The following is a 21,967-nucleotide window of genomic DNA, read 5'->3' on the forward strand; positions in this document are numbered from 1 at the left end:
GTGGAGTTTGTTTTTATATTGGTGATTTGTGGGGAAAGTTAATTTAAGTTTGGATCTATGTAGTTATAGCCTTAGATTGGATTTAAAGAAATATAATTTATCCCAATTAGAAACTTGCTAAATGTAGTATAATGAGCTCATACATATTTACTTGGTTGCAATGCTTCAATATAATATGTATTGGACAAATTAAATAATTCAGTTTTTTTGGGGGTTTTTTTTTAGTAAATGCCCGCTACTCGGAGCTTAAGCCAGTTTTCTGAAACTGGGTCCAGGATGACAACAGTAAACAGTCGGACAGAACTACAATAGGATAGTTAATACCAAAGCTGGAATGGCCCAATCAAAGTCCAAACACAAACCCAGTTGATATGAAACTTTATAGTCACAGAAGCTCCACTGAATCTGACGGAACTGGGTAGTGTCAGGAACTACAAGATATTTCCTTTTTTGACATTAAACATTAAGCCACTACCTCAATTGTCTTAACCAATCGCATTTCACTGTACACATAGCGACAGGCAAAAGTAGCCAATCACAAAGGGGCATTAAAAAATGGGTGGGTCCTTAGCAAAACCTGTATATAAATGAAAAGGGGTTGGGTCAACACGTACAGTAGACCCTGTTGTTTTGGTGAGAACAGAGCGGTTGTTGAAGGTTATCGATAAATAGCAGAAACAGCATTCAGTTGTGTGTGTTTTTTTTTTTAATAATAGGCTCAGTAGCGTTTTTGCTGCTTTTCTGATCGAGTCGCTGACAAAAGAGCGACTTGATCCCCCCCGACACAGATCGTTTTGTAAAATCAGGTCGAAAGGGATGCCGCTGCAGATAGACTCCGACGGACGCCAACTGTCTCTGGATTTAATCTCGTCGCATTTAATCGGGAAGAGCAGCTTCTCTATAAACTTAAAGAGCCTCAGAACGTCTCCCGCTCGACCGAGTGTTTCCGTAAGATACCACAGCTCAAGTTCACGGTATTAGTTTCGCGTTGAGGCTAAGACGGAAGAATAAATATTCAAGCTAGCAGCTAGTGTTAGCTGGTGGAAAAAACAAAGCGCGGATCGTTAATCCTCGTGAACCGCTTTGACAAAAGAGGTCGAGTTTCTAACGGTGCAGTCGACTGCTACGAGGTTTAACCTTCTTATCTCTGCCTGTGTGGAAGAAAATTTGTTGGTAAGTGAATTAAAATCGATGTGTTGAACCAGGAAGACTGTGTGTGTGTGTGGGGGAGGGGCAGTGTTTTCCGTTAGAGGAAATAATGTTTTGGTCTGTAATTTATCCAAGGGGGGCGCTGCTGCGCAGTTCTGTCTTCGTTTCTTTTTCTGTTCACTTAATCGGTGCTATTTGTAAATAAAACTGTACTTGCTCATTTACATAAGGTTTATAATGTCATCTTAATGTATTTTTTTTTCTACCCCAGGCTGCCATGAAGCTGTTGGAAAACTCCAGCTTTGAAGCCCTCAGTTCCCGGCTGTGTGTGGAAACAGGGGAGTCCCGTATCCTCGGCAGGTAAATGAGTCCCTCCTGGAGTAATGCTTTAGCCCTTCAGTGTGGAAGTGGTGACCGAATATGAGTGATTATTTGTGTAACAAGCAATTTAAAGGGAAATGTTTATATGATCAAACTTATTGGGATTTTTATCACATTGCCAGAGAGCAAGACTTTCAGAAGATAACGTGAAGGCAGAGTACACATTACTTTCAGTTTTTATCCAATTAGACTTTAAATTTGTCATTGAAAATGCTGGATTTGGAACTGTTGGGAGTTTTTTGTTTTGTTTTGTTTTTTGGAAAGTTGAATTATGTTGTGCATTGGACACAAACGTAGCTAGAGCCCAACTTTTCCCAGTTTTTCCTCAACCATTTTCCAGTTGACCCCGACTCTGTTTTCTGGATGCAGAGAGTAAATCCTCACGGTTGCACTTCTGACTTTTTAGCATAAAGCATTTGAAGGGAGCAGTCCACATTGTGCATTTCTCTTGTGCAGCAAAAAAAAGTTTTCCTTTTTTGACGTCATGGAACAGAACTGCCAGCAGACGCAGAGATCACTGACCCTGTGCTGAATTGGCCTTCTACAGGTTACACAATTTGACTAAAGTGTTTTACTACTCTACAGGCCTCCTTTCAAAGCTCGCGTCGAAAGTTCACCGATGATGTTCTTGTTATTTAGTCTGCAGACTGTAAACCATATCAGTGTGCCTCAGGTTATGCAACCCTCGCCTCCCAGCTGGGCCTTGCAGATACAGCTAAAAGGAGTGTAATTACATAAACTCCAGTGGGCTGTGCAGCTATGCAGTTTTGCTGCGTGGGCTGGTGAAACTGAGCGGTGCGGTGGCCGTGGCCTGGGTTGACGCAGATCACTGCGTTCTGTGGTTATTTTGGAGGCCGTTGTTAAGCCGGCCCGAGTGTTGACACACTCGTTACACGAGAGCCGAGTTCTGCTGGTGTTTCAGCCTGACTGGAGGAGTCTTTCAGCGCAGGACAGCTGTAGCGAAGAACGGATTCAAGTTCAGACGAGCTGAAGTGACATAAGTATTTGCTTATCTGTAAGGGATTGAGGTGCAAAGGGCTTCACAAGGTAGCAGGGAAAGTAGGTGAAGCTCACTTGCTTCGGTAAATAAGTAGCTTTACCATTAATGAATGCATGAGCCCCCTTCATTACACATGCCCGCTGCCTACTCCTGTGTCTGAATGGCTGAGTTGTTGCCAGCAGGATTCAAGCAGAAGGTCAGCTGTGTTGTGTTGTGCTGGGAATACCAGTGCTGCTATTTCCACTCCGTGTCCCTCGGACGTTCCTATAATTAAAGCCGTCAGAATCTGGGAGGATCTTCACACTCGCTCTATCCTTAGCCGTGGCACCTTGTGTAACCTCAGAGTGCACCGGAGGAAAATAAACAACTGCCGTCTGCTGCCCGCTGATGTCTGACCCAGATACGCGAGCGCAGGAGACCTTTGACGGCGACTGGCGAGGCGTTTGTGTTGCCATGGCTACCCGAGGATATCCAGAGCTTGATAAATGGTCCAAAAACACACTTAATGGATTTGACGTGATAGTAGTTCACAACAGAACTGGAAGGAAAAAAGTATATGTGGCTTTCAGTGTCTTAAATCCTCAGGAACTCCAGGTCAGAGTTGCAGAAATGATGGACTGTGCACAAAGGCAGGACCTTTCTGAAAGAAATGTGTGTAAAGACCTGAAAAAAACAACCAGAGCTACAATAGAAGGGTTTACAATGAAACACATTCATTTTAGAATGGCTTGGTCAAAGTCTAGACCTAAATCCAATTGAGAATCTATGGCAAAACCTAGATATGCTTCTATAATTGCAACCTAAAGCATGTTTAGTTGGATGTTAATGTTATGGCTTTTTACTTTGCTAAATATTACGGTGCTATTATGCGTCAAATGATCCCAATAAATTAAAAAAAACCCATTACAATAACAATCTTTGTTATTATCGCATGTTTTCATTTGATGCATTAAAGATTTTTTTTTATTTTTTTTATTACTCCTGTTGTCCTGCAGGATCGAGAGCTACTCCTGCAAGATGGCAGGAGACGATAAACACATGTTTAAGCAGTTCTGCCAGGAGGGGGAGCCACACGTCCTGGAGGCCCTTTCTCCCCCTCAGTCCACCAGCGCCACCAGCCCGTCTCAGTAAGCACAGCAGTCCAGTTCAGCAGAAACCAGGGAGAGCAACGGGGAGTATTCAAGGGATGCCGACCACTGTGTTTTTGTTTGGTAGGCTGGGGAAGAGCAGCGAGGACGGCGAAAACCCTCTGAGCGACAAGGTGTGCAGGAAGACTCTGTTCTACCTCATCACCACGCTCAACGAGTCCTTCAGGCCGGACTACGACTTCAGCGCCGCCCGGGCCCACGAGTTCAGCCGAGAGCCCAGCCTCAACTGGGTGAGCGCTTCTGCCGCCGCAGGAGGTGCGACTGCTCTGAAAGTACGACGAGACGTCGCTAAGCCGTAGTTTTCTCCTCAGGTGGTGAACGCGGTGAACAGCAGCTTGTTCTCATCGGTGGGAGAAGAGTTCAACTCCGTGGGACCCGAGCTGTGGAACGCCATCGACCAGGAGATCAACCTGCAGAGCTGCGACATCTACAGGTCGGAGTTCTGGCGGTTTACGACGCGTAAGGGCACCGTTCTGACAGCTGGGAGTCACTTTTGTTTCTCCTTGTTTCTCAGCTACAACCCAGATCTCGATTCTGATCCTTTTGGTGAAGAGGGGAGCCTCTGGTCCTTCAACTACTTCTTTTACAACAAAAAACTGAAGAGGATCGTGTTCTTCACGTGTCGCTCCGTCAGGTCTGTGCCAGTAAGCATTGCTTATTAAACATGCCACCTAGTAAAAAGTTTAGTTGCTTTTTTTTTTCTTTTAAAGGGCTCCCAAAACGGATCAGAGATTTCTTTGTGTGCATTTGGATCAGTGATGTCAGAAAAGGCACGAGATTTGAACTGATTAGGCCGAATTTTGAACAATGTAGTGGATGAATCAGAGATGAACATATTGGCCAATTTTCCTCTTATTGACTCAGATTAGTGTTCCGCAGGTTGAAAAGTTAATTATTTTTTTCTTTTTGCTGTATTACCTGCAAACAAAGCCAAGAATCTCCATCATTTCACTGGAACAAAAATAAAAAAGGTTTAAGCGACATTACACGGAGGATAAAATAGGATGTTGTCTAAATCGACTTGATTAGTTTCCTTCTGCCTCGTCACCAGCATAAAGCACTGAAGCTTGTTTTGTTTGGGGTTAGGCTTTATCTTTATTTGTTCAGCAACAAATCGAGGAAAAAATGTTCTTAAAAATGTATATAGTAGAACAATAATACGTAAAGATGGATCTTGCTCAAAGATTCAAAACCATTGTGATTATTTACAGTGTTCTTAGTGGCTACGGCCGAGGTTCCCTCGACAACGAGCTGGACATGGAGCTGGAGGACGAAGAAGAGATGGACGGCTTCACCGAAGAAGGGTGAGATTAATCACGGCTTAAGATGTTGTGGGTTTTTTTGTTTGTTTGTTTCTTTCCCAACTTAACATTTTTGAACTTCTTCCTCAGGTTCCCCAGAGCTCTGTGTGTGTAGATCCCAGATCTGCAACCTCCAAAGATCACCCGTACCCGTACTCCTGTTGTTCTTTGTCCTTTTTTTGTGTGTGTGTCTGTGTGTGTGTGTGTGTAAAATCCATGGGAGTTTTGCTGCCTCATCCAAAGGCGTTTTGTTGTTTGGGACTGAAGCATGTTTGGTCGCTTTCAGTCCAACGGCGAACTCTGCGGCCACAAAAGTGGTGGACGTTTTAATAAAGGCGCCCCACCGCAACGAGAAGTTCCTTTTACCACCTACAATATATCATTTTTGACCCGTGGGCTCTTCTGTACATGTTTTGTTTTTCCCAAAGACTTTGTCATGGGCGCTTGAGCAGAAGTGGATTTTATGGCAGAGAAAGATGCAAAAGACTGCCAGAGAGTTTGGTTTTGTTCCTAATCGAGGGGGAGGTCCAGATTACACCAGCACCAGTGACAACAAACATTTAAGTCTGGACTGAGCTGAGTTGATCGGAAGGCAGACGGAACTGAATGGACAGCCGACTTTGTCTTCAATGTCTTTTTATGTGTGAAAGTGATGTTAATGTGAAATGTTTGACATCCTAAAAAAACCCTTTTTATTACTGAAACTTTATCTTAAGGTAGGTATTTACCGCAAGTTCTCATCTGTACCTGTTCTGACACTGAGGGGTTTGCATCTGGGCTGCAGCTTGGACAACATACCAACTTTTATTAGACGTTCACTGATATACACTTGTGATATGTTGGATTGAGTTTATTTTAACGCTCCATTCCTCAGTGCGTGTTCCTGCTGTTTGTTTTTTTTTTTCATTCGCTCATCGCCTCATTGCAGTGGTTCTTTAACAAGTGAATGTGCAGTAAATTTTTCTCAGAACGTACCGACTAGACGTTTCAAAAACTGCACGGCTACTTTTGCGCTCATTAAAAGACGGGATTGGTTCAGCGTCCTTTTAAGACTACTGTGCCTTGTTTTGATTGGCCAGTGGTACAGACCCTAATAAATCGGTGTTTATATCTTAACGGCCTGAATTTCTTCTACCACAACAGAACTGGAACAATGGAAGGTTTGGCTTCTAGGTTTATCTAGGAATGTAGTCAAAAGGTTAATTATACAGTAAATATTTATTTTGATTACTATGGTTTACAGGTAATGTATATTTGTTTTAATAGTATAAAGGAAATGCAATTTAAACAGTCTACGCAATCATAGTAAATGCTGAATATTAAACCATAAAAAGTCATAACATAATGAAGCAGACAGTGATATCTTGACGTTAATTAAGTTTAGCGGAAGGAAACAATAACTTGCATTGCATAATCTTCTAGTCTTGTAAGAAACTTAAGTTTTGGGGTTTTATGAGAATCTCTAAAATGACCTTTAATAGTGTCATTTTTAATAATGTGCACCTCTGTGTTCCAAATAGTGTAATATCAGTGTGTGAAATATTCATTGATATTTTGGGAAAATGTTCTCAATAAATGTTAAGCGAATATATTCAGTTTTTTGGAATCTCACTGGAGCAGATTCACATGCCTGACAAGAGGATGGTGCACAGAACAATGAAAGTGTTCAGTATTGTGCATAGATGAAAGATGTGGGTGAAACTGATCCAACTCGACAAATCTCATTGCAGCACCGATTCAGAGCCGAGTTTTACCACAACAGCTGCTTGTAAAGATTAATGGTGAATCACTGGGAATCAGCCAGGTTGGATCATATTTTATAGATGCATCCTTTGACATCTCAAGATACTCTCTCATCTACATGGATGAAGTAGGAGTTTATCACTCATGCTGGTGGATCTGAGCAAAATGGTTTCATTCTTTGAAATTTGATTTTGGCAAATTTGTCAGTTTTGAGGTTTTCCCCCAGACTTCATTCCTTAAAATATGCTTTTCGTTTCATCTTTTCCCTGCAATTCCTTGTGTCCTCCCTCTTTGTGCTCTAGTGCACATCCATATGTAAAGTGTACCCACCTTAGAAATATCTGCCATTAAACTCTGTACTTCAATGTAAAATTTGAAACTGATAATTATGAAAATCGAGTCTTTTAAAGGAAATATTCCTGTAAAGACTCAGGAACCCTCCACTGTGTAAAGTGTACCTACCTGGAACGCTAACTAATGTACCGACGGAGGACTCGCTCCCTTTAAAGGATGACGGAACACTTTTTCAAAAACAACTGTTTAATGAAAAAACAAATGCAGTACATGATGCGGACGAGATGTCAGCACAGCATGTGACCCGTTTCCTCGCTTTGTGAGCTCCAGCTGGAAGCCTCACTGCCGCAGAGTTCAACTTCCTGTTTATCTGGCCGCCTGACGACTCAGGCTCACTGTAAGCCGTGCACCTCCAAATTTGACCACGTCTGAACTTGTATAACAAGTTCTCAAAGTGGCACGTGCATAGATGCGATGGTAAAGGATTCATTTGACAAGCCGGAAGAGGAAACGAATCGGGCGGACTAGAGAGGTTGAGTTAAGGCTGAACGTCAAGTACCAGAGCTGAAACGTCGAGTCGGTACCATCCTGCCTGCCGCCGACCACCAAACCTCGCAGTGCAAGCAGTTTCCTGTAAACGCTTGGCACCCGTTTCATAGTGGCTTCTGCCGATCCCTTTGTTTAAATTGTACAAAAAACAGTTCCAGAGAAAGATGGAGTAAAATAAGCCTACAAACTAACCTCTTAATCACTAAAATGACTATAGAGCAAAACTAAAATTAAATAACTCAATGCATTGTTTATAAAATGCTGAGAAATACTGTTAAAACCCAAGCTTCCACTTGCAGTCCAATTGACGTTTAAGCGATTTTCCATCTTCCAAATTTACCACGTCAACATTGGCTGGATCATTTATGGCAAAAAAAAAAAACGGAGAAAAAAACAGGTTGGTTTAAAAACTCCAAATGAATGCGAGACATGATGACTGTAGCTTATGAACCTGAAACAAAATGTAACAAACATTTGTGCTTAGAATGAGGACCAAATAAAAACATTATTGTGTCAAATTAATAGAACATCTTAGTGTGAATATAATCATTGGAGCTGCTTTCATAATACTGTGTAACTCCTCTGGTTGACCTGAAGAAAGCTGCACCATATTAAAAAGTTCCCTTAAAGTACTCAGCTTGATGAGATGTAACGCGACATGATATGCATGTAGTATAAATTGTCCTTGACTGACAACCTTCTTCACAGTCTTTGTTTTAGCTCCGACTCCACTAAATGATTCTGTGGTGGTCCGTCGGCGGCGGTGCTGCCTGTTGTTGTGTCACTGAAGACAAAAAAAAAAAGAAAAAAAAAAGGAAGCCAGTAAGGACAAAAATGGTGTGCCACCTCATTAGGGAGAGAGGTGCAGGTCGTCAGGCATTGATGGCAGGACAGGGGGGCTATCTGAGTCCAGCTCTGGAGGTCATCCATTCAAGGCCTTGACATAAACTGGAACAAACAAGACACGCAATGAGATTCAAGACCCAAAATCCACACGGGACTTTATTTTCAGACACATTTAGCTGCTTATGACAATGCTAGCATCTTGACTTGACTCGCATGGATAAACAATCACGTTCAAAGGAGACCGTTTAGTGGAAAAAAAAAAAAAAGCAACACCTGGTGGCTAACGACTCTTCTAGCGAGACAGATTCAAAGGCCTGCAGTTAAGCCCAAAATTCAACCTAAATCTGCCAGAAGTCTGAGAAAAGTGATCTTAACTTAATCACCAGAATCCTGAGTTGAATCTGTGGATGGGGTTTAAGTTTACAGTGATGGAAAGTGACATTCCAGAGGAAACGTGCAAACAGCTGGCTAGCCAAGCAATAAATAAATATGCTTTTTACATCATTTCAGAAAACAACATTTTGGATGAATTAAAACTATAAATCTACCACAAGTATGAAAAATGTGGACTTAGCTGTAGTTTTTAAAGGCACTCTATAACAGCTAAAATCTTCCTAACCTTGAACTTTATTGTTTAAAAATGAATTTAATGTATTTTTGGGGATTTTATGTGACAATAGTACAATTGAATGGCAAACGTGTATTTTTCAAAATATTCTACAAACAAAAAGCCTGTAAATCCGGTAAGATTAGTTTGAGAGTGTCGGAATATCAAATTTCAAGTTTCCCCACAGATTCTCAGGAATGGTCCATTTTCACACAATACTTTCATTGCGGCTCTGGCTGTATGCTGCTTAGGGTTGTTGTCCTGCTGGGAGATGAGCCCAGACCCTTCTGGTCAGAACGGAATTTTATTTAGCGGCGTCATTCTAAAAAGGGGCTGAATGTATACTATGACCGTGTGATTTTTAATCAAACAAATAATAAAAGGAACATGGATCGCTTTCCTTCTGTTCTATTTTCTGAACAGAAGGAGAGATCTTAAGCAATCATCTGGGACTGGTTTGTAAACCAGTAGATGACCTCACCCCTCTCCTGTCAGAGCGCAGCAGGACTGGATGTGCCAGGGATGGTCTTTGATGGAGCTCAGGGTGAGGTATTTGGAGATCTCCGCTGCCGACATGCAGTCCTTCATGTCCTGCTTGTTGGCGAATATTAACACGGCTGCCTTCCGCAGGTCCTGATGGGGACAATTCAGAGAACAATGCAGCTTAAATCACATCTTCTGATCTGCAAGTTCTTGACAACGGCGCAACTATGGCACAGAAATGACAACGTGAAGCTTATTTCCTTTCCTGGAGCGTCGCCCACCTCATGAGCCAACATCCTGTAGAGCTCCTCTTTAGAGATGGCCAGTCTCTCCCTGTCGGTGCTGTCCACCACCAGAATAATGAACTGCAGAGAGAGAGAAAAAAAAAAAATAAATAAATCACAGAGCCACTTTTAAAGGAATTAAGTGCAACACGACTGGTGGGCATATCCAGTCGGCCGGACGCCTAACCCGACAACTTCTTCTGAATGAGAAATAGGAGCCTTCAATGACCGGAGACCAAAGAAATGTTTTGTAATGGAAAGAGATGGCATTAAAATCAAATCGACTCTAGAGGAGTTGCAAATGGGCTGACACGGTGTATTCAACATGTAAATATCACACCAATCATGAGGGGGTTGTAACATGACTACTTGACTTGAACAAAGGGATGGACACATTCAGGATGCAACAGGGAATCTAGAAAAACTTCAACCTAAATAAAGTTCATATAAAAGGATTCTCTGTGCCGATTTGAAAATCCGTGCGTTTGTTTTTAAGCCACTTCCAAGAGAAAGATGAACAAGGATATTTTCTGTTGACCTTCCTCATTCAAATTTTAAACCTTAGAGTTTTGTCACTGATGAGCACAAAGATCAGAATATTTTTCATAAATGACGTACCAAGATGTAATAAAAGCTTTTGTTAAACGCCTCCCATCGTGAGTGAAGTGTTGGTGGCGTTTCAGCATTGTCCCCAACACATCTGCCTCTCCTGTTCCGTTTTTTGTCCTTTTATATCCCCAAGTATTGCGGCAGCTGACCCCAACTTTGCCTCTGAGACAGACTCCTTTGTGATAAAGCTAACCCAGCTGACATCAGCGACCCCGGCTGCAGTCTGAGCTCTGAATGAACGCACCAGCTGCCACTCAGGAGAAGGAAACACGGAAGGCGAAAGTGCTGGGAAAAAGTTTGGAACAATGCTGACCTAAAAAACGTAACGTGGTTCTCACCTCTGTGTTGGAGTAATAGGTGTTCCAGGAGGACCTCAGCGATTCCTGTCCACCTATGTCCCACATCAGGAAGTGGGTGTTCTTCACCACTATTTCCTCCACATTGCTCCCAATGGTGGGTGATGTATGAACAACCTCATTCATCAGACTGTACAATAAAATAATAATAATAATACTAATAATAATAAAAAATAAAAGTTAAAGAATCAGTGGAAGCAGTGGAAAAAAATGTAGTTTATGTTTTCTGGATGGTTTCAAAGATTGTACTTACAATTGGTAAAGGATGGTGGTTTTCCCCGCGTTGTCCAGGCCCACAATAATCACCTTGTGCTCTGTGACAAAAACAGTGAACCAGGATTTGTTTTACGATCTGAGGAAAGACACAAACTGCACTGTTTACTGTAACAGCACTACGTGGCAGAGAGGAGGGGAAAAAAAAAAAAAAACTAAACGTGAGGTTTTCAGTCAACACAAAGCACCCCCCTCTCCCCCGACACCCACAGCAGTACATTTTAAAGAAAAAAAATAATCAAGCTCTGAACTTCCTGTCTCAGTTTTCCCTGACATCACTTCTTACCATTCATAAGAACTACAGGGAGGATTTGGGCTGAATGAACACAGTAAGGGAGCCAACATGAACATTTCTGTCCCTCTGACTCGCAGAGGGAAGGAAGTTCTGCTGGTCAGGATGAACTATGCTCGCTTTTGCAGGATATACATTGCGTATTGCTTCCTTCGTGGCCTGCTACCATGTGTTGATGACAAGCAATGCCAGCAGATAAAATGTGTGCATGAACACAGAATCTCTCACCTGCTGTTTTATAAAGCTAAGACACGACGGGAACAGATTTTATTCTCATCTTCGACTATTTTCCAATCTTTGAAGTATTCTCCTGAACTCCCTGAACTCTCATATTTTCCTATGTTGCAACCACAAACTTTGACTTCATAGGGATTTTAGGTGAAAAAACACAAACTAGTGAAAATTTAAGTGGAAAGAAAATATATATATATTTTACAAATAAAAAAAACTTTAAAAAAAAAAGTCTGTTATGTATTTTTTTTAAATCAGGAGGGTGAACCCCTTCCAAAGTCTGAAATTATTCTTTAGTCTCTTGAAATTCCCTTGACCCTCACTGTCACCCTGTATTTAGCTTTATCCGTCTCCTGATTAAGTAGGACCCCACAGCATGATGCCATCACCACTGTGTGGATGTTGTGTTCTGAATGTGCAAAACAAAAGTTCAGCTGGAGTTTTCTGTGTATGCCACACCAAGAGTTCCTGTCGGTTCTTAGCCAATGCAAATTGATTAATCTTGCTTCCATACCATCTGACCTCAATGTGTTGCCTTCTTTAAGCACGCTGTGTGGGAGTGCTTTTAAGAATCCAGTCGAGTAAAATATTTTCCTTCAGGCACTTTCCTTGAGTCCAGTCGCACGTACCCGCTCTTGTTCTCACCTCCACTTCTTTTGTTTTCTTTGGAACCACCCAAAAGAAGCAGACAATATCTTTGCAGGAGTTTCAGAGAATCTGTAATGGTTTCATGTGAAAGCTTTGTGTGTGTGTGTGTGTGTGTGGCCATGTGCAACTACTTAAGGTCTCGCAACATAACTTTATTGATTTATGATTAAATCTGGAGATTTTTAAGCAGGAGGTTCATTAAAGCAGCTCGGAGTAATATTGCTTTCATTTCCCCAACACACACAATAAAACGACTCAACAACCACCATCAGAATACTGTTATTAAACGTAGCAACAAAGTATTTTGCAAAAATGAAACCGCCTCTGATGCAAGTTACTGATTAGTTCATCTAAAGTTGACTAATCATATTGATCAACTAACAATTAACCAATAGGCCACCATTTAAAAAAAAAACAACAACAAAAAAACACGGTTGTTTTTCAATGTCGTTCCGGAAAGCAACAAGGGCTACGTTTTCATAATATGCTCGATTAAAAAAAATAAAATAATGAAAAGAAACAAAAACAAAAAACATTGTGAAACTTAAGGAGCTTGTCAAGTGTTTATTGTCAAGTGTTTATATTTCAAAACAGACTCACATAAAGTGTATCTTGTATCCCATATCAACTCTATTTAGACAGTTTATCTTTCTCATTCTGGTATGGTGGTCAAACGTCAGCACTAAAAGAAGGTCTAAGCGAAAGTTATTAATTGATAGAAAATAATTTTGAGCTAATAAACCAATAATCAACAATTAATCACAAATCAATTGTCTGCATCCCTAGAAACATCACGCCCTACCCCAAAAACAGTCAATTAGCAGTAGTTCTTATGAAATTGGAGAGAAGTTAGATTTAAATTGTCTTCAATGTCAAATAACATGACCAATATAATAACTGTAAAAATACCTACTTCATCACTGCCATGATCTAAAGTCACAGAGTATTGTGATTTTATTTTGCTCTGTTTTAAAACGATGCCGTTTTAACAGGCTAATCTTAACTGGGTAAGTCGTTGAGGAATTTAGCAGGCGACTGCAGTCAGATTAACATACATGCTGCTTTTAGATCGCCACCTGTCAAGTTGAAAATTTCCTAGTAGGACTAAATATCTTGATAAGTGAAGGAAGAGTGTAGCAGCTCACCAGCAGTGGGCATGTAGGGGGAAATGCTGCGTTATGTTGTCTTCCATACAAGTAACAGACAGCTTAGGTGACTGTGGTGTCGCATTAAAAGGACAAGGCTCAAGCCATCTTCAATTAAACATTTTTCTTTATTATAAAATCACAGTCCTTCTTAAGAAAATAACAGATTTAGGGCTTGCCCACATCACAATGAACTATGTAATAACGTGTGAGCAAAGTTTTAAAAGACTTCATTAAAAAAAGAAAAAAAAAAGTTGTAGTGTGTAAACAGAGCATATTAGCTGTGTTTGTACACAGCTAATATGCTGGTATCATCGTCACTGGGAGGATCTTGGAGTTTCTATCTTTTATGTCAACTTATTCGGGCCAGGAAAAGCGTTCAAGTTAATTTCAAAACTGTAATAAAACCCAGTACTATCCGTTTTTCGATGGAGTGGAGCACTGTAGAAAATTTGATATAGCTCATCAAACTCTTAGAAAGCCCATGATAAGTTATGCAATGCTTTGTGTCCTGGATAGTGAACTAAAGCTGATTGACAAAATGGATAAACTGAGGCAGGCTCTCTTACTTAATGTAATTATGTCGTCCACTACGTGATAAACAGATTAAGCGCCGCAGTGGTGGCTCGGATGGACACGTTGAGAGTTTTAGTTGTTGTTTTGTCACTTAACCCGAACAAAGAAGAGGACAACTCAGAGCCGAAGAGATGCGTGGCGAGATAATTCACCCCTTCAATCTGTTGTTGCGGCTCTTGCTGCTCACTTCAAGCTAACGGGCTTCCATTATCTCCGGTAGACTTGAGCTCGCAGTGAACCGTAACAGTGTGATTACTATTTTTTTTATTCCCCCCCCCCTCACCCCTTTTTCCAAACACGACATCTACCTTGGTTGCAGAAGTAGCTCCACAGTTTTGCGAAAATCAGGCCCATCGTTCTGGTCGGTTTCGGGGTGGTCGGCTAACAGCAGCACTTTAGCTTCTCTCGGCTCCCTGGTTGTCCACACCGTGCGGCGGCGGTCCGAGCCTGGCTGCGGTAGATAAAGACTAACTGCACATTTTCTCTGCAACAAAGCGCCTTCCCGAAAACAAAGACTCCATACGCGTCCGTTTCGTTAAAATATACCAAACGGGAGGATGAATAACGTAATGTAATAAATAGTTACTGAAAAAATGCAAGACACAACAAATCGGACAAACGGCTGTTAAACGGAAAGATACGTCCACACAGCTGGGTAGGACTTCTGCCAGTTAGCTGGTCGCAGAAGAGCAATCCCGACTATTCACTTGTCAGCGTGTTACGTAATGACGTAACACTACTTACGTTTGATTCCACCCCCGCCCCTTCGTCTATGTTCGGTTTTTACAGTCAAAAACACATTTTAAAACATATTGATGCAACTTTGTATGTAAGTATTGAAATTGAAATTAAATTAGTATTTCTTTTATATTTTGAGTAAATCTGAATCTATTTGACTATAGTTTTCTTTTTAATTAAAACATACTTTCTGAATACTACACCACGATATTATTATTATTATTATTATTATTATTATTATTATTATTATTATTATTATTATTATTATTATTATTATTATTATATGTAAGTACATTCAGGAATGCGTTGAAACTAAAACAGGCTTTAAAACTTTTGTAATACTACAACAGAAGGGGGGTGAGGGGGATGATTTTTGCCATGTGACTTTCTCAGTGACGTATGCGGAAGTAGTAGTCTAAACAACCAGATCAGAACCATGCCGTAAGTATGGAATTACAAATTTTGGTAAAGTTTATCTGCTTAAAATCAGTATGAATGCTAATTTTATGAATGTTCACAAAAAGTTAACTTGCTAAATAGGTCAGAGGTGTCGGTTGTTATATCATTACCTTAGAGCCCATTTATTTTTTACAAAAATCAACATAACCATTGAACATGGTTTTTGAATTGTGTATTGGGAGTCATTAAAAGCAGGAGTCATTTATCACAGTCAAGTCTCTGATAGATTGCCAGAAAAGTCTCCAGTCAGTGATGTTTATCAGTATTTCATATATGTCCAACAGCATTTTTGTTCAGTGTCTGTTAACAGAATCACGTCGCAATGCACTTAGGAGAAATGTCAGTCTTTCCAAAAATCTCCCTGAAGCCAGAAGTGACAGGATATCTTAGAAATGTCTTCCTAAACAAAGAGGTAAGTATTTCTTGGAAACAGTTTATAATTTTGAGTTGTGAGCTTGAGCACTCTATGTCATAGTTGTGTTTTTTTTTTCTTATTTTTGCATAACATTCTTCTTGCAACAACACATGCCACAACTGCCATCTTATGACATCTTATAACTGATGAGTCGTTTGCATAACTGTTTAATATTTCTCTGGTCTTTGTTTTGCAGAATTGTTTAAATTCAGTTATATTGTTGGTCTTTTAAGCACAAAACTGCCTGTTTAAGTTTATGGAACATTATCTCTGTCTGATTTAATTCCAGACTTTGACTAGGCCATTCCAAAACCTTTATTTTGTTTCTTGGAAACATTCAGATTTAGAGTTGCTTGTGCGCTCTAAATCTGCTGTAGGATAATGTAGGACCATTATCCTACAGCAATATCAAAGTACACATGAGCTTAAGGTCATGAACTGATGGCCCAAATGTATTAGGAATCATTAATATTTTTCTTGGGGATTGTGAGGTGATTGTATTTTTTTTTTTGTTAGAGTTCTTTTTAGTCCTTCCTGGATAAGTTTTCAGTGCACTCTTGGGAGTAAGTTTTATAGCTTGCTACTCTGGGAAGGTTAACCTTTGTCCATGTTTTATCCATTTGTGGATAAAGGATGCAAGAAATTTTCATTGTGAAAACTCGATGCAATTATTCAATGGACACCTGCTAAAATCTGCATTTGTTATTATTTCTATACTTAAAACATCAGTTGGCCATTGTAGAAGGACCAAAGAGGCATCTCTGCCTCTCAAGCTGCAGATTGCAGACCATTAAGCGACAAGGTTGACATTTAGACACAATGAAATTTTCCTGCTGGATAAAGCACACTAGCTTTTAGTAAGTAGCCTGATCTCGATCCCGTTGAAAATGTACTGGACTATATTAAAAACTCTGAAACCGTGCTAACCCACTGAACTACCTGTTCTGAAAATGAAGTGTTTCTCATGTTGGCTGTAAATTGCTCAGGTTTTAGCTGCTGTGGGTCCCCAGGAGGCAGAAAGTCGTTTCCAGAAGCTGCTCGCATGTTTGTCTCACCCGCCTTCTTCCACGTGTGTGCGAGCCAGCACTCACCTGGCTCCTCTGGAGGACATCAGGCTCAGTCTGGAGGAAGAGCTCAAGAAGGTGAGCAAAGAGAATTTACGTGCATTATGTTTTCACTAGAGTCACAGATGAGAGACTTATTTTTATTTCCGAAGCAGCAGAAATGCGGCTCGTCAGCAGAAGAACCGTCTGTGCAGATTGCGCCACACCCACGTATCACAGATGTGCTGCTGCTTCCTGTTGACGGCCCGAGGTATGCGAGGAATGGCGGACATAATTCCGAATGTCTCTGCAGCTCACACTCAACGCGTACCCAAAACCTCAGCTTGGAAATCAAATGAATAACTATAGAAATACATGTAAGAAATGCATGTGTTCCTCTGAATCCTCAGGGCGGTGGAGCGGCTGAGCTCTGAGCTGGTGGTGGACGCTCAGTGTGGCAGCGCCGTACTCAGAGGAGCTCACGTCTTCGCCCCAGGGATCGTCGCCAGCCCCAAGTGTAACACAGCTGTATTTAATATCACTTCAACTGTCTTTCTCGTGTCCTCCAGCAGCCCTTCATGTTGTGTTTTTGTCTTCAGACATGAAGGCGGGAGACATGGTGTCGGTCTTCTCCGATTTAGAAGGAAGGTGCACTCGTGGAGCGACAAGATTCCAGGGAAACAAGGTGTTTGTGGGGAACGGAGTTGCCGAGATGGATCGCTCGGCCATCTTCGCCACCGAAACCCCGGCCAGGTGGTTGAATGTTTTTTTTTTTGTTTGTTTTTTTTTAACCAGCAGCAAGCCAAGAAAGTTTCAGGAAAATGTGAATGATATGAGAAGATGATTGCGGAGAAACTCTGTTGGGTTGAGATTTTACTGTAGATTTAAGTGCATCTAGAATTTCATAAGAGCTCTGCCTAAAATGTCTTAATATTTGGGCAGTGATTCTGTACAAATTAAAAACACTATCTTTTTTTTTTCAGATTTCTATCTGTAAAATGATCAAAAAAGGATCATCTACCTTCCACTTTACAATTACACACTCATTTATTTTCATGAAGCTTTTCATATTTATCTGGTACTTTTTACACTACTTTTCTCCTCTAGCTACTAAAACAAGTTATCTTTTAACAGAAATAAAATAATAAACTTAAGTGTAATCATTCTTTAGATGTAAATAAATAAATGGCATTTTTGTTGCTGTCTGGTCTTTAGCTGTTTTCACTGTTTATAACTCAGAGAGTTTTTTAATAGAAAACTGAGTTTATTTTAATTTTGCTTGACAGCACATTTCAAAGCCGTGAAACAGCCTTTATAACTGTTTAAGGAGGAAATGTAATTTTTTGCTATATCCAAGGAAATGAATACTAGATTCAACACACTTCATCAGAAAGCAGAAGTGTTTACATCTGTACACCAGTGCTCATAAAGATCTCTATGGCGACGTGTGTTTCCAGAGGTGTGGGTGTTCGGATGGTGGATCCACTTTACAAGAGTCCCTCCTTCGACGGCGTTCTGCCCAGCATGGTGTTCCTGCAGGTATTTCTGCCAGAGCCTTTTAAAGCGAGGATGATAAATTGGTCATCTGATAAACTCAGACAGAGTACAGACTTTATTTAATAAAGCCTATTAACTTTCTTTTCACCTGTTGAACCTGCTCTGCATAATCTGCTAACATTGCCTTTTTCTTTTTTTTTTTTTGCAGAACCTTCCCTCTGTGGTGGTGGGGCATGTGCTCGCGCCCCAACCTGGAGAGCGGATCTTGGATATGTGTGCTGCCCCTGGAGGGAAGACGTGCCACATTGCTGCCCTCATGGGGGATAAGGTGCTGTGATAGTTTTTGATGTGGACTCTTTAAGTAAAAAAAAATGTACCCTATACAACTTTCTGCTCCTCAACAAGTTTTCTGTTGCTTATATGCCAATGAATGAAGCGTGGGCGCCTCCTGCTTGTTGCTGATATTTTAGAGAGTGGGTAATTGGCTTTGTGTGGGGCTTCACACTTTTGTGCCTGTTTATTTATTCTTTTTTTTTTTTTTTGCTTTTATGACAGTTTCAGCACATGCTTTTTGAAATATATGTTTCTTGTAGTGACGCTCCTGTTTTCTAGAAATAATTAAAAACATTTTCACACAATTAGAGTATACAGTTATTAGAATTGAAGTCCTCCTCGACTGTCCCGCACAGGGAGAAGTCGTGGCCTTGGACAGAATCCGAAATAAGATCGACCGCATTCGTCAGAACGCACAAACGCTGAGCTTGCAGAGCATCAAAGCTTTCCGCTTCAACAGCACTCAGGCTGTTAGTGACGAGCCAACACAGGAAGCTGAAGGTAAAAAGCATGACATCTGTAATCCTCTTGTGTGTGTTTCTGGTTGAGTTAAATAACCAGCAGTGTACTTCTCCCATCACTCCAGGACCTCCTTTCCCTCCGGAGAGTTTCGACCGGGTTCTGCTGGACGCTCCCTGCAGCGGCCTGGGTCAGCGACCCAACATGGCCAGCACCTGGAGCCTGAAGGAGATCTGCTCCTACCCGCCGCTGCAGCGCAAGTTGTTTCAGGCTGTAGGCCTTTGCCACACACAGATACAACACTCCTGTCGTTTACTCATTTTTACCTGTAGAGGACAGCATTGGACACTAATCACGTTTAAGTGAAACAAAGAGGCTTCTGAAGAATACCATACATGTGTCCTTCTGGCTGAAAGAAGCAAACTCTAAATATATATATATATATTAAAAAAATATATATATTTAAAGTCTGTTCTCAAGTTTTATTAAGATATTAGTTCTATAATATTAGTAATTAGATTCGGGCTACTTTTTGTAATTACATTTGGTGTCTATATAGAAAATAACTGCTCAGGAACCATTTTTCTCTTGACGCATGGGAAAAATGTCCTCTGTCCGTACGGGTAAGATGATTTCTCTGAAGATATATTCATCCAATCAAAGATATATTTGACAAGTGAGATTAAAACTATTTATAAGATGTTGAGACTTGGTTACCTTTAAGTCTTATGAAGCAAAGACATTTTAGGAAGTTTTTAGAATCTAAAGCAAGTATTTATTGCTTATATCAGCCATATTTTATTGATGTTCAAACATTTGTTTTTGTGATAAAACTATTGTTTCCTTCTGATGCTTGTTAATTTGTGAAATTTCCCAACTCCTGACTGAGGGGAAAACTGTGAAAATTATGAGTAAGGGTATAAAATTACTCAAAATATTGGCTGGTTTCTTAAATTTAGCCGACTATAAAAAGTATTTTTAAGTAAACATTTAAGATTTTCAATGCTCCCAACAAGCTACAGTTAATTGCAAAATAATTACATTTTTTCACAATCTGTTAGATTACAACAGGGATATTTGGTGCGGGATTTTTTTTTTTTGTGACAGCACAAAATAAAGTAATGCATAATTGAGAAGAAACAAAATTTCACCTCCAAATAAAATGTGGTTTAATACTTTTAACGTGCCTCTTAACTTGTAACTGTCTAATTTAATCTCATTACAAGTACAGCAGTTGTCTACAGTTGTCAGTGGTTTGTTAGAGGACATAAATGAATAAACAGTAAAGACTGCTGAGAAGAAAGCTCTTGATGAAAGACAGCCATGAAAAGTCTTTTTGATACAAAAAAAGTCTTCATACATAAAATTTCGCATAAATATTGGAGAGTAAATGCTCTGCTCACATGAGATTGTCATTCAACTTTTTTTGCCTACATATAAATGTTATATGTGGTTGAAAGCAAAATCCTTTCTGCCCACAAACATCAGCATCTGCAAAACCTCTAGAGAAAATCGTATCAGTTGCAACATTTAATCTCCCTCTATTTTGAATTGAATTGAATCGGGGGGGGTCGTCTCTGCATAGGCGCCTCTGACGTACGATATGATCTCTTTACTGTTCAAGAATTAATTAGTCTTTGTTGCTGCAGGCTGTGCGGTTGTTGAAGAAAGGCGGAGTTTTGGTCTACAGCACCTGCACCGTGACTTTATCAGAGAATGAGGAGCAGGTAGCCTGGGCCCTCAGCACCTTTCCCTGCCTCTCTCTGCAGCCACAGGTAGAGTACTTTCACCGCATGGAAAGATTCAAAACCCAAAGATATGAGGAGATGCCACTGAAACTTCTCACCTCTCCCAGGAACCTCACATCGGTTCAGAGGGCATGCTGGGAGCCGGACTGTCACCTGAGCAGTTACGCCTCCTCCAGAGATTCAGTCCTGAGCTGAGCTGGGAGCAGACAGACACGACAGCGTCCCTCGCCCGCAGGGCAGACACCGACACCATCGGCTTCTTTATCGCCAAGTTCCTAAAAACTTGACCGGAGGATATGCTTTCTTGCACCCAGACAGGGGGGGGGAAACTGTATTGCTTACACTGACACACTGTGTTTACTTTGATGGGCCATATAAAACGGGCAAACTCACTCTGGTTTACAGCATCTGCCTCTTAACAGCTGCTCTTTAAAACTGCAGGCCATGTAGGGATAAGCTTTACAAACACAGAGCAGGGAGAGGGAGGGAAACCAAAGGAGCACTAGCAAATGCAGCAGTAGCAGCGCGGCGGTTGCCATAACAACAGTGACGACACAGCTGCCATGGTGACGGTGGATTCAGGAAGTAGCTTACAGAAAGAGGTCAAAAGAGGTATTAACAATTCATTGGTGGTGCAGACAACCGGGATGTGTAATTAGTCCGTCTGATGCTCAGGTCTGCAGAGGCAAGTTATGTTGTGTTCACTTTTTGTCACACATGCGCACTGCCGTCTTCATTCAGCTTTTATAAACAGTGTGAAGATTTTTGCTCAGTACTGAGAAACTGAAGTACTTTTTTAATGCAATAAAAAAAAAATTCTACCTGAAAAAATTAACTTATTCTGTCTTTTTTTAACAAAAAATTTATTAAAATTGCTGCTTACCATGGGCCACTAGGAGATTATGCTATACCTGTGTACAGTACTGACACAAATTTGACAAACTATGATCGAATTGCATTTAAAAAAAAATAGATATAACTATAGTCACTGCTGCTTAAATAATATGACACATTTTTTCTGGATTACTCTGATGTTAAAAATACGCACGAAAAAGTCCATGTCCAACTGTTTTTCTGCTCTTCATAGCTTTGCACAAGCATTTAGAGCAAGATAATTAGGTTATCAACTCTAATCGAGTCTACAGTCAGCTGCTTCTCAGACATGTCACTCGTAGCTTGCAAACTGTCGTTTTAAAACCAGTATGGTGTGGGTGGTGCTCCTTAAGTCTCCACACCACGACTGTCTGTGTTTTTTTTGTGACGAGAAGTGTTTCTAGACAGCCAAAATTGCCTCTCTTGGAACAGGCGGGACAAGTGTATGAGTTTGCTCTCAGCCAGCTGACTGGCTCCTAGACTGAGG

General features: G+C 40.8%; 3 protein-coding genes across 5 annotated transcripts; 2 read left to right on the plus strand and 1 right to left on the minus strand.

The window, feature by feature from the left end:
- Positions 1–610: 610 nt before the first annotated feature.
- Positions 611–6,095, plus strand: maf1b (MAF1 homolog, negative regulator of RNA polymerase III b). Of its 2 annotated transcripts, XM_007555645.1 has the most exons (8): positions 611–1,173; positions 1,421–1,509; positions 3,526–3,657; positions 3,746–3,908; positions 3,990–4,111; positions 4,193–4,312; positions 4,890–4,982; positions 5,070–6,095. In XM_007555645.1, the coding sequence occupies exons 2-8, from the start codon at positions 1,427–1,429 to the stop codon at positions 5,092–5,094; spliced, it is 738 nt and encodes a 245-aa protein (XP_007555707.1). In that variant the 5' UTR covers positions 611–1,173; positions 1,421–1,426; the 3' UTR covers positions 5,095–6,095. The 2 variants fall into 2 exon arrangements, with proteins under 2 accessions (XP_007555707.1, XP_007555708.1); XM_007555646.1 differs by lacking the exon at positions 5,070–6,095 and having other exon boundaries at positions 4,193–4,322; positions 4,890–4,979.
- arl8 (ADP-ribosylation factor-like 8) lies at positions 5,874–14,637 on the minus strand. Its single transcript, XM_007555648.2, has 6 exons — positions 14,224–14,637; positions 11,004–11,064; positions 10,733–10,880; positions 9,783–9,866; positions 9,500–9,651; positions 5,874–8,513 (listed from the first exon to the last, which is right to left on the minus strand). Exons 1-6 carry the CDS (start codon positions 14,267–14,269, stop codon positions 8,465–8,467), a joined length of 540 nt encoding a protein of 179 aa, XP_007555710.1. The 5' UTR covers positions 14,270–14,637; the 3' UTR covers positions 5,874–8,464.
- A 354-nt stretch (positions 14,638–14,991) lies between these two features.
- nsun6 (NOP2/Sun RNA methyltransferase 6) lies at positions 14,992–21,438 on the plus strand. Of its 2 annotated transcripts, none has more exons than XM_007555649.2 (12): positions 14,992–15,094; positions 15,410–15,524; positions 16,514–16,669; positions 16,744–16,841; positions 16,981–17,087; positions 17,170–17,323; positions 18,028–18,109; positions 18,276–18,395; positions 18,757–18,901; positions 18,987–19,132; positions 20,509–20,634; positions 20,715–21,438. In XM_007555649.2, the coding sequence occupies exons 2-12, from the start codon at positions 15,435–15,437 to the stop codon at positions 20,892–20,894; spliced, it is 1,404 nt and encodes a 467-aa protein (XP_007555711.1). In that variant the 5' UTR covers positions 14,992–15,094; positions 15,410–15,434; the 3' UTR covers positions 20,895–21,438. The 2 variants fall into 2 exon arrangements, with proteins under 2 accessions (XP_007555711.1, XP_007555713.1); XM_007555651.2 differs by having other exon boundaries at positions 16,747–16,841.
- The last annotated feature ends 529 nt before the right edge of the window (positions 21,439–21,967 follow it).

The sequence above is a fragment of the Poecilia formosa genome, unplaced genomic scaffold (assembly GCF_000485575.1).
Source record: "Poecilia formosa unplaced genomic scaffold, Poecilia_formosa-5.1.2 Scaffold71, whole genome shotgun sequence".
Taxonomy (NCBI): Eukaryota; Metazoa; Chordata; class Actinopteri; order Cyprinodontiformes; family Poeciliidae; genus Poecilia; species Poecilia formosa.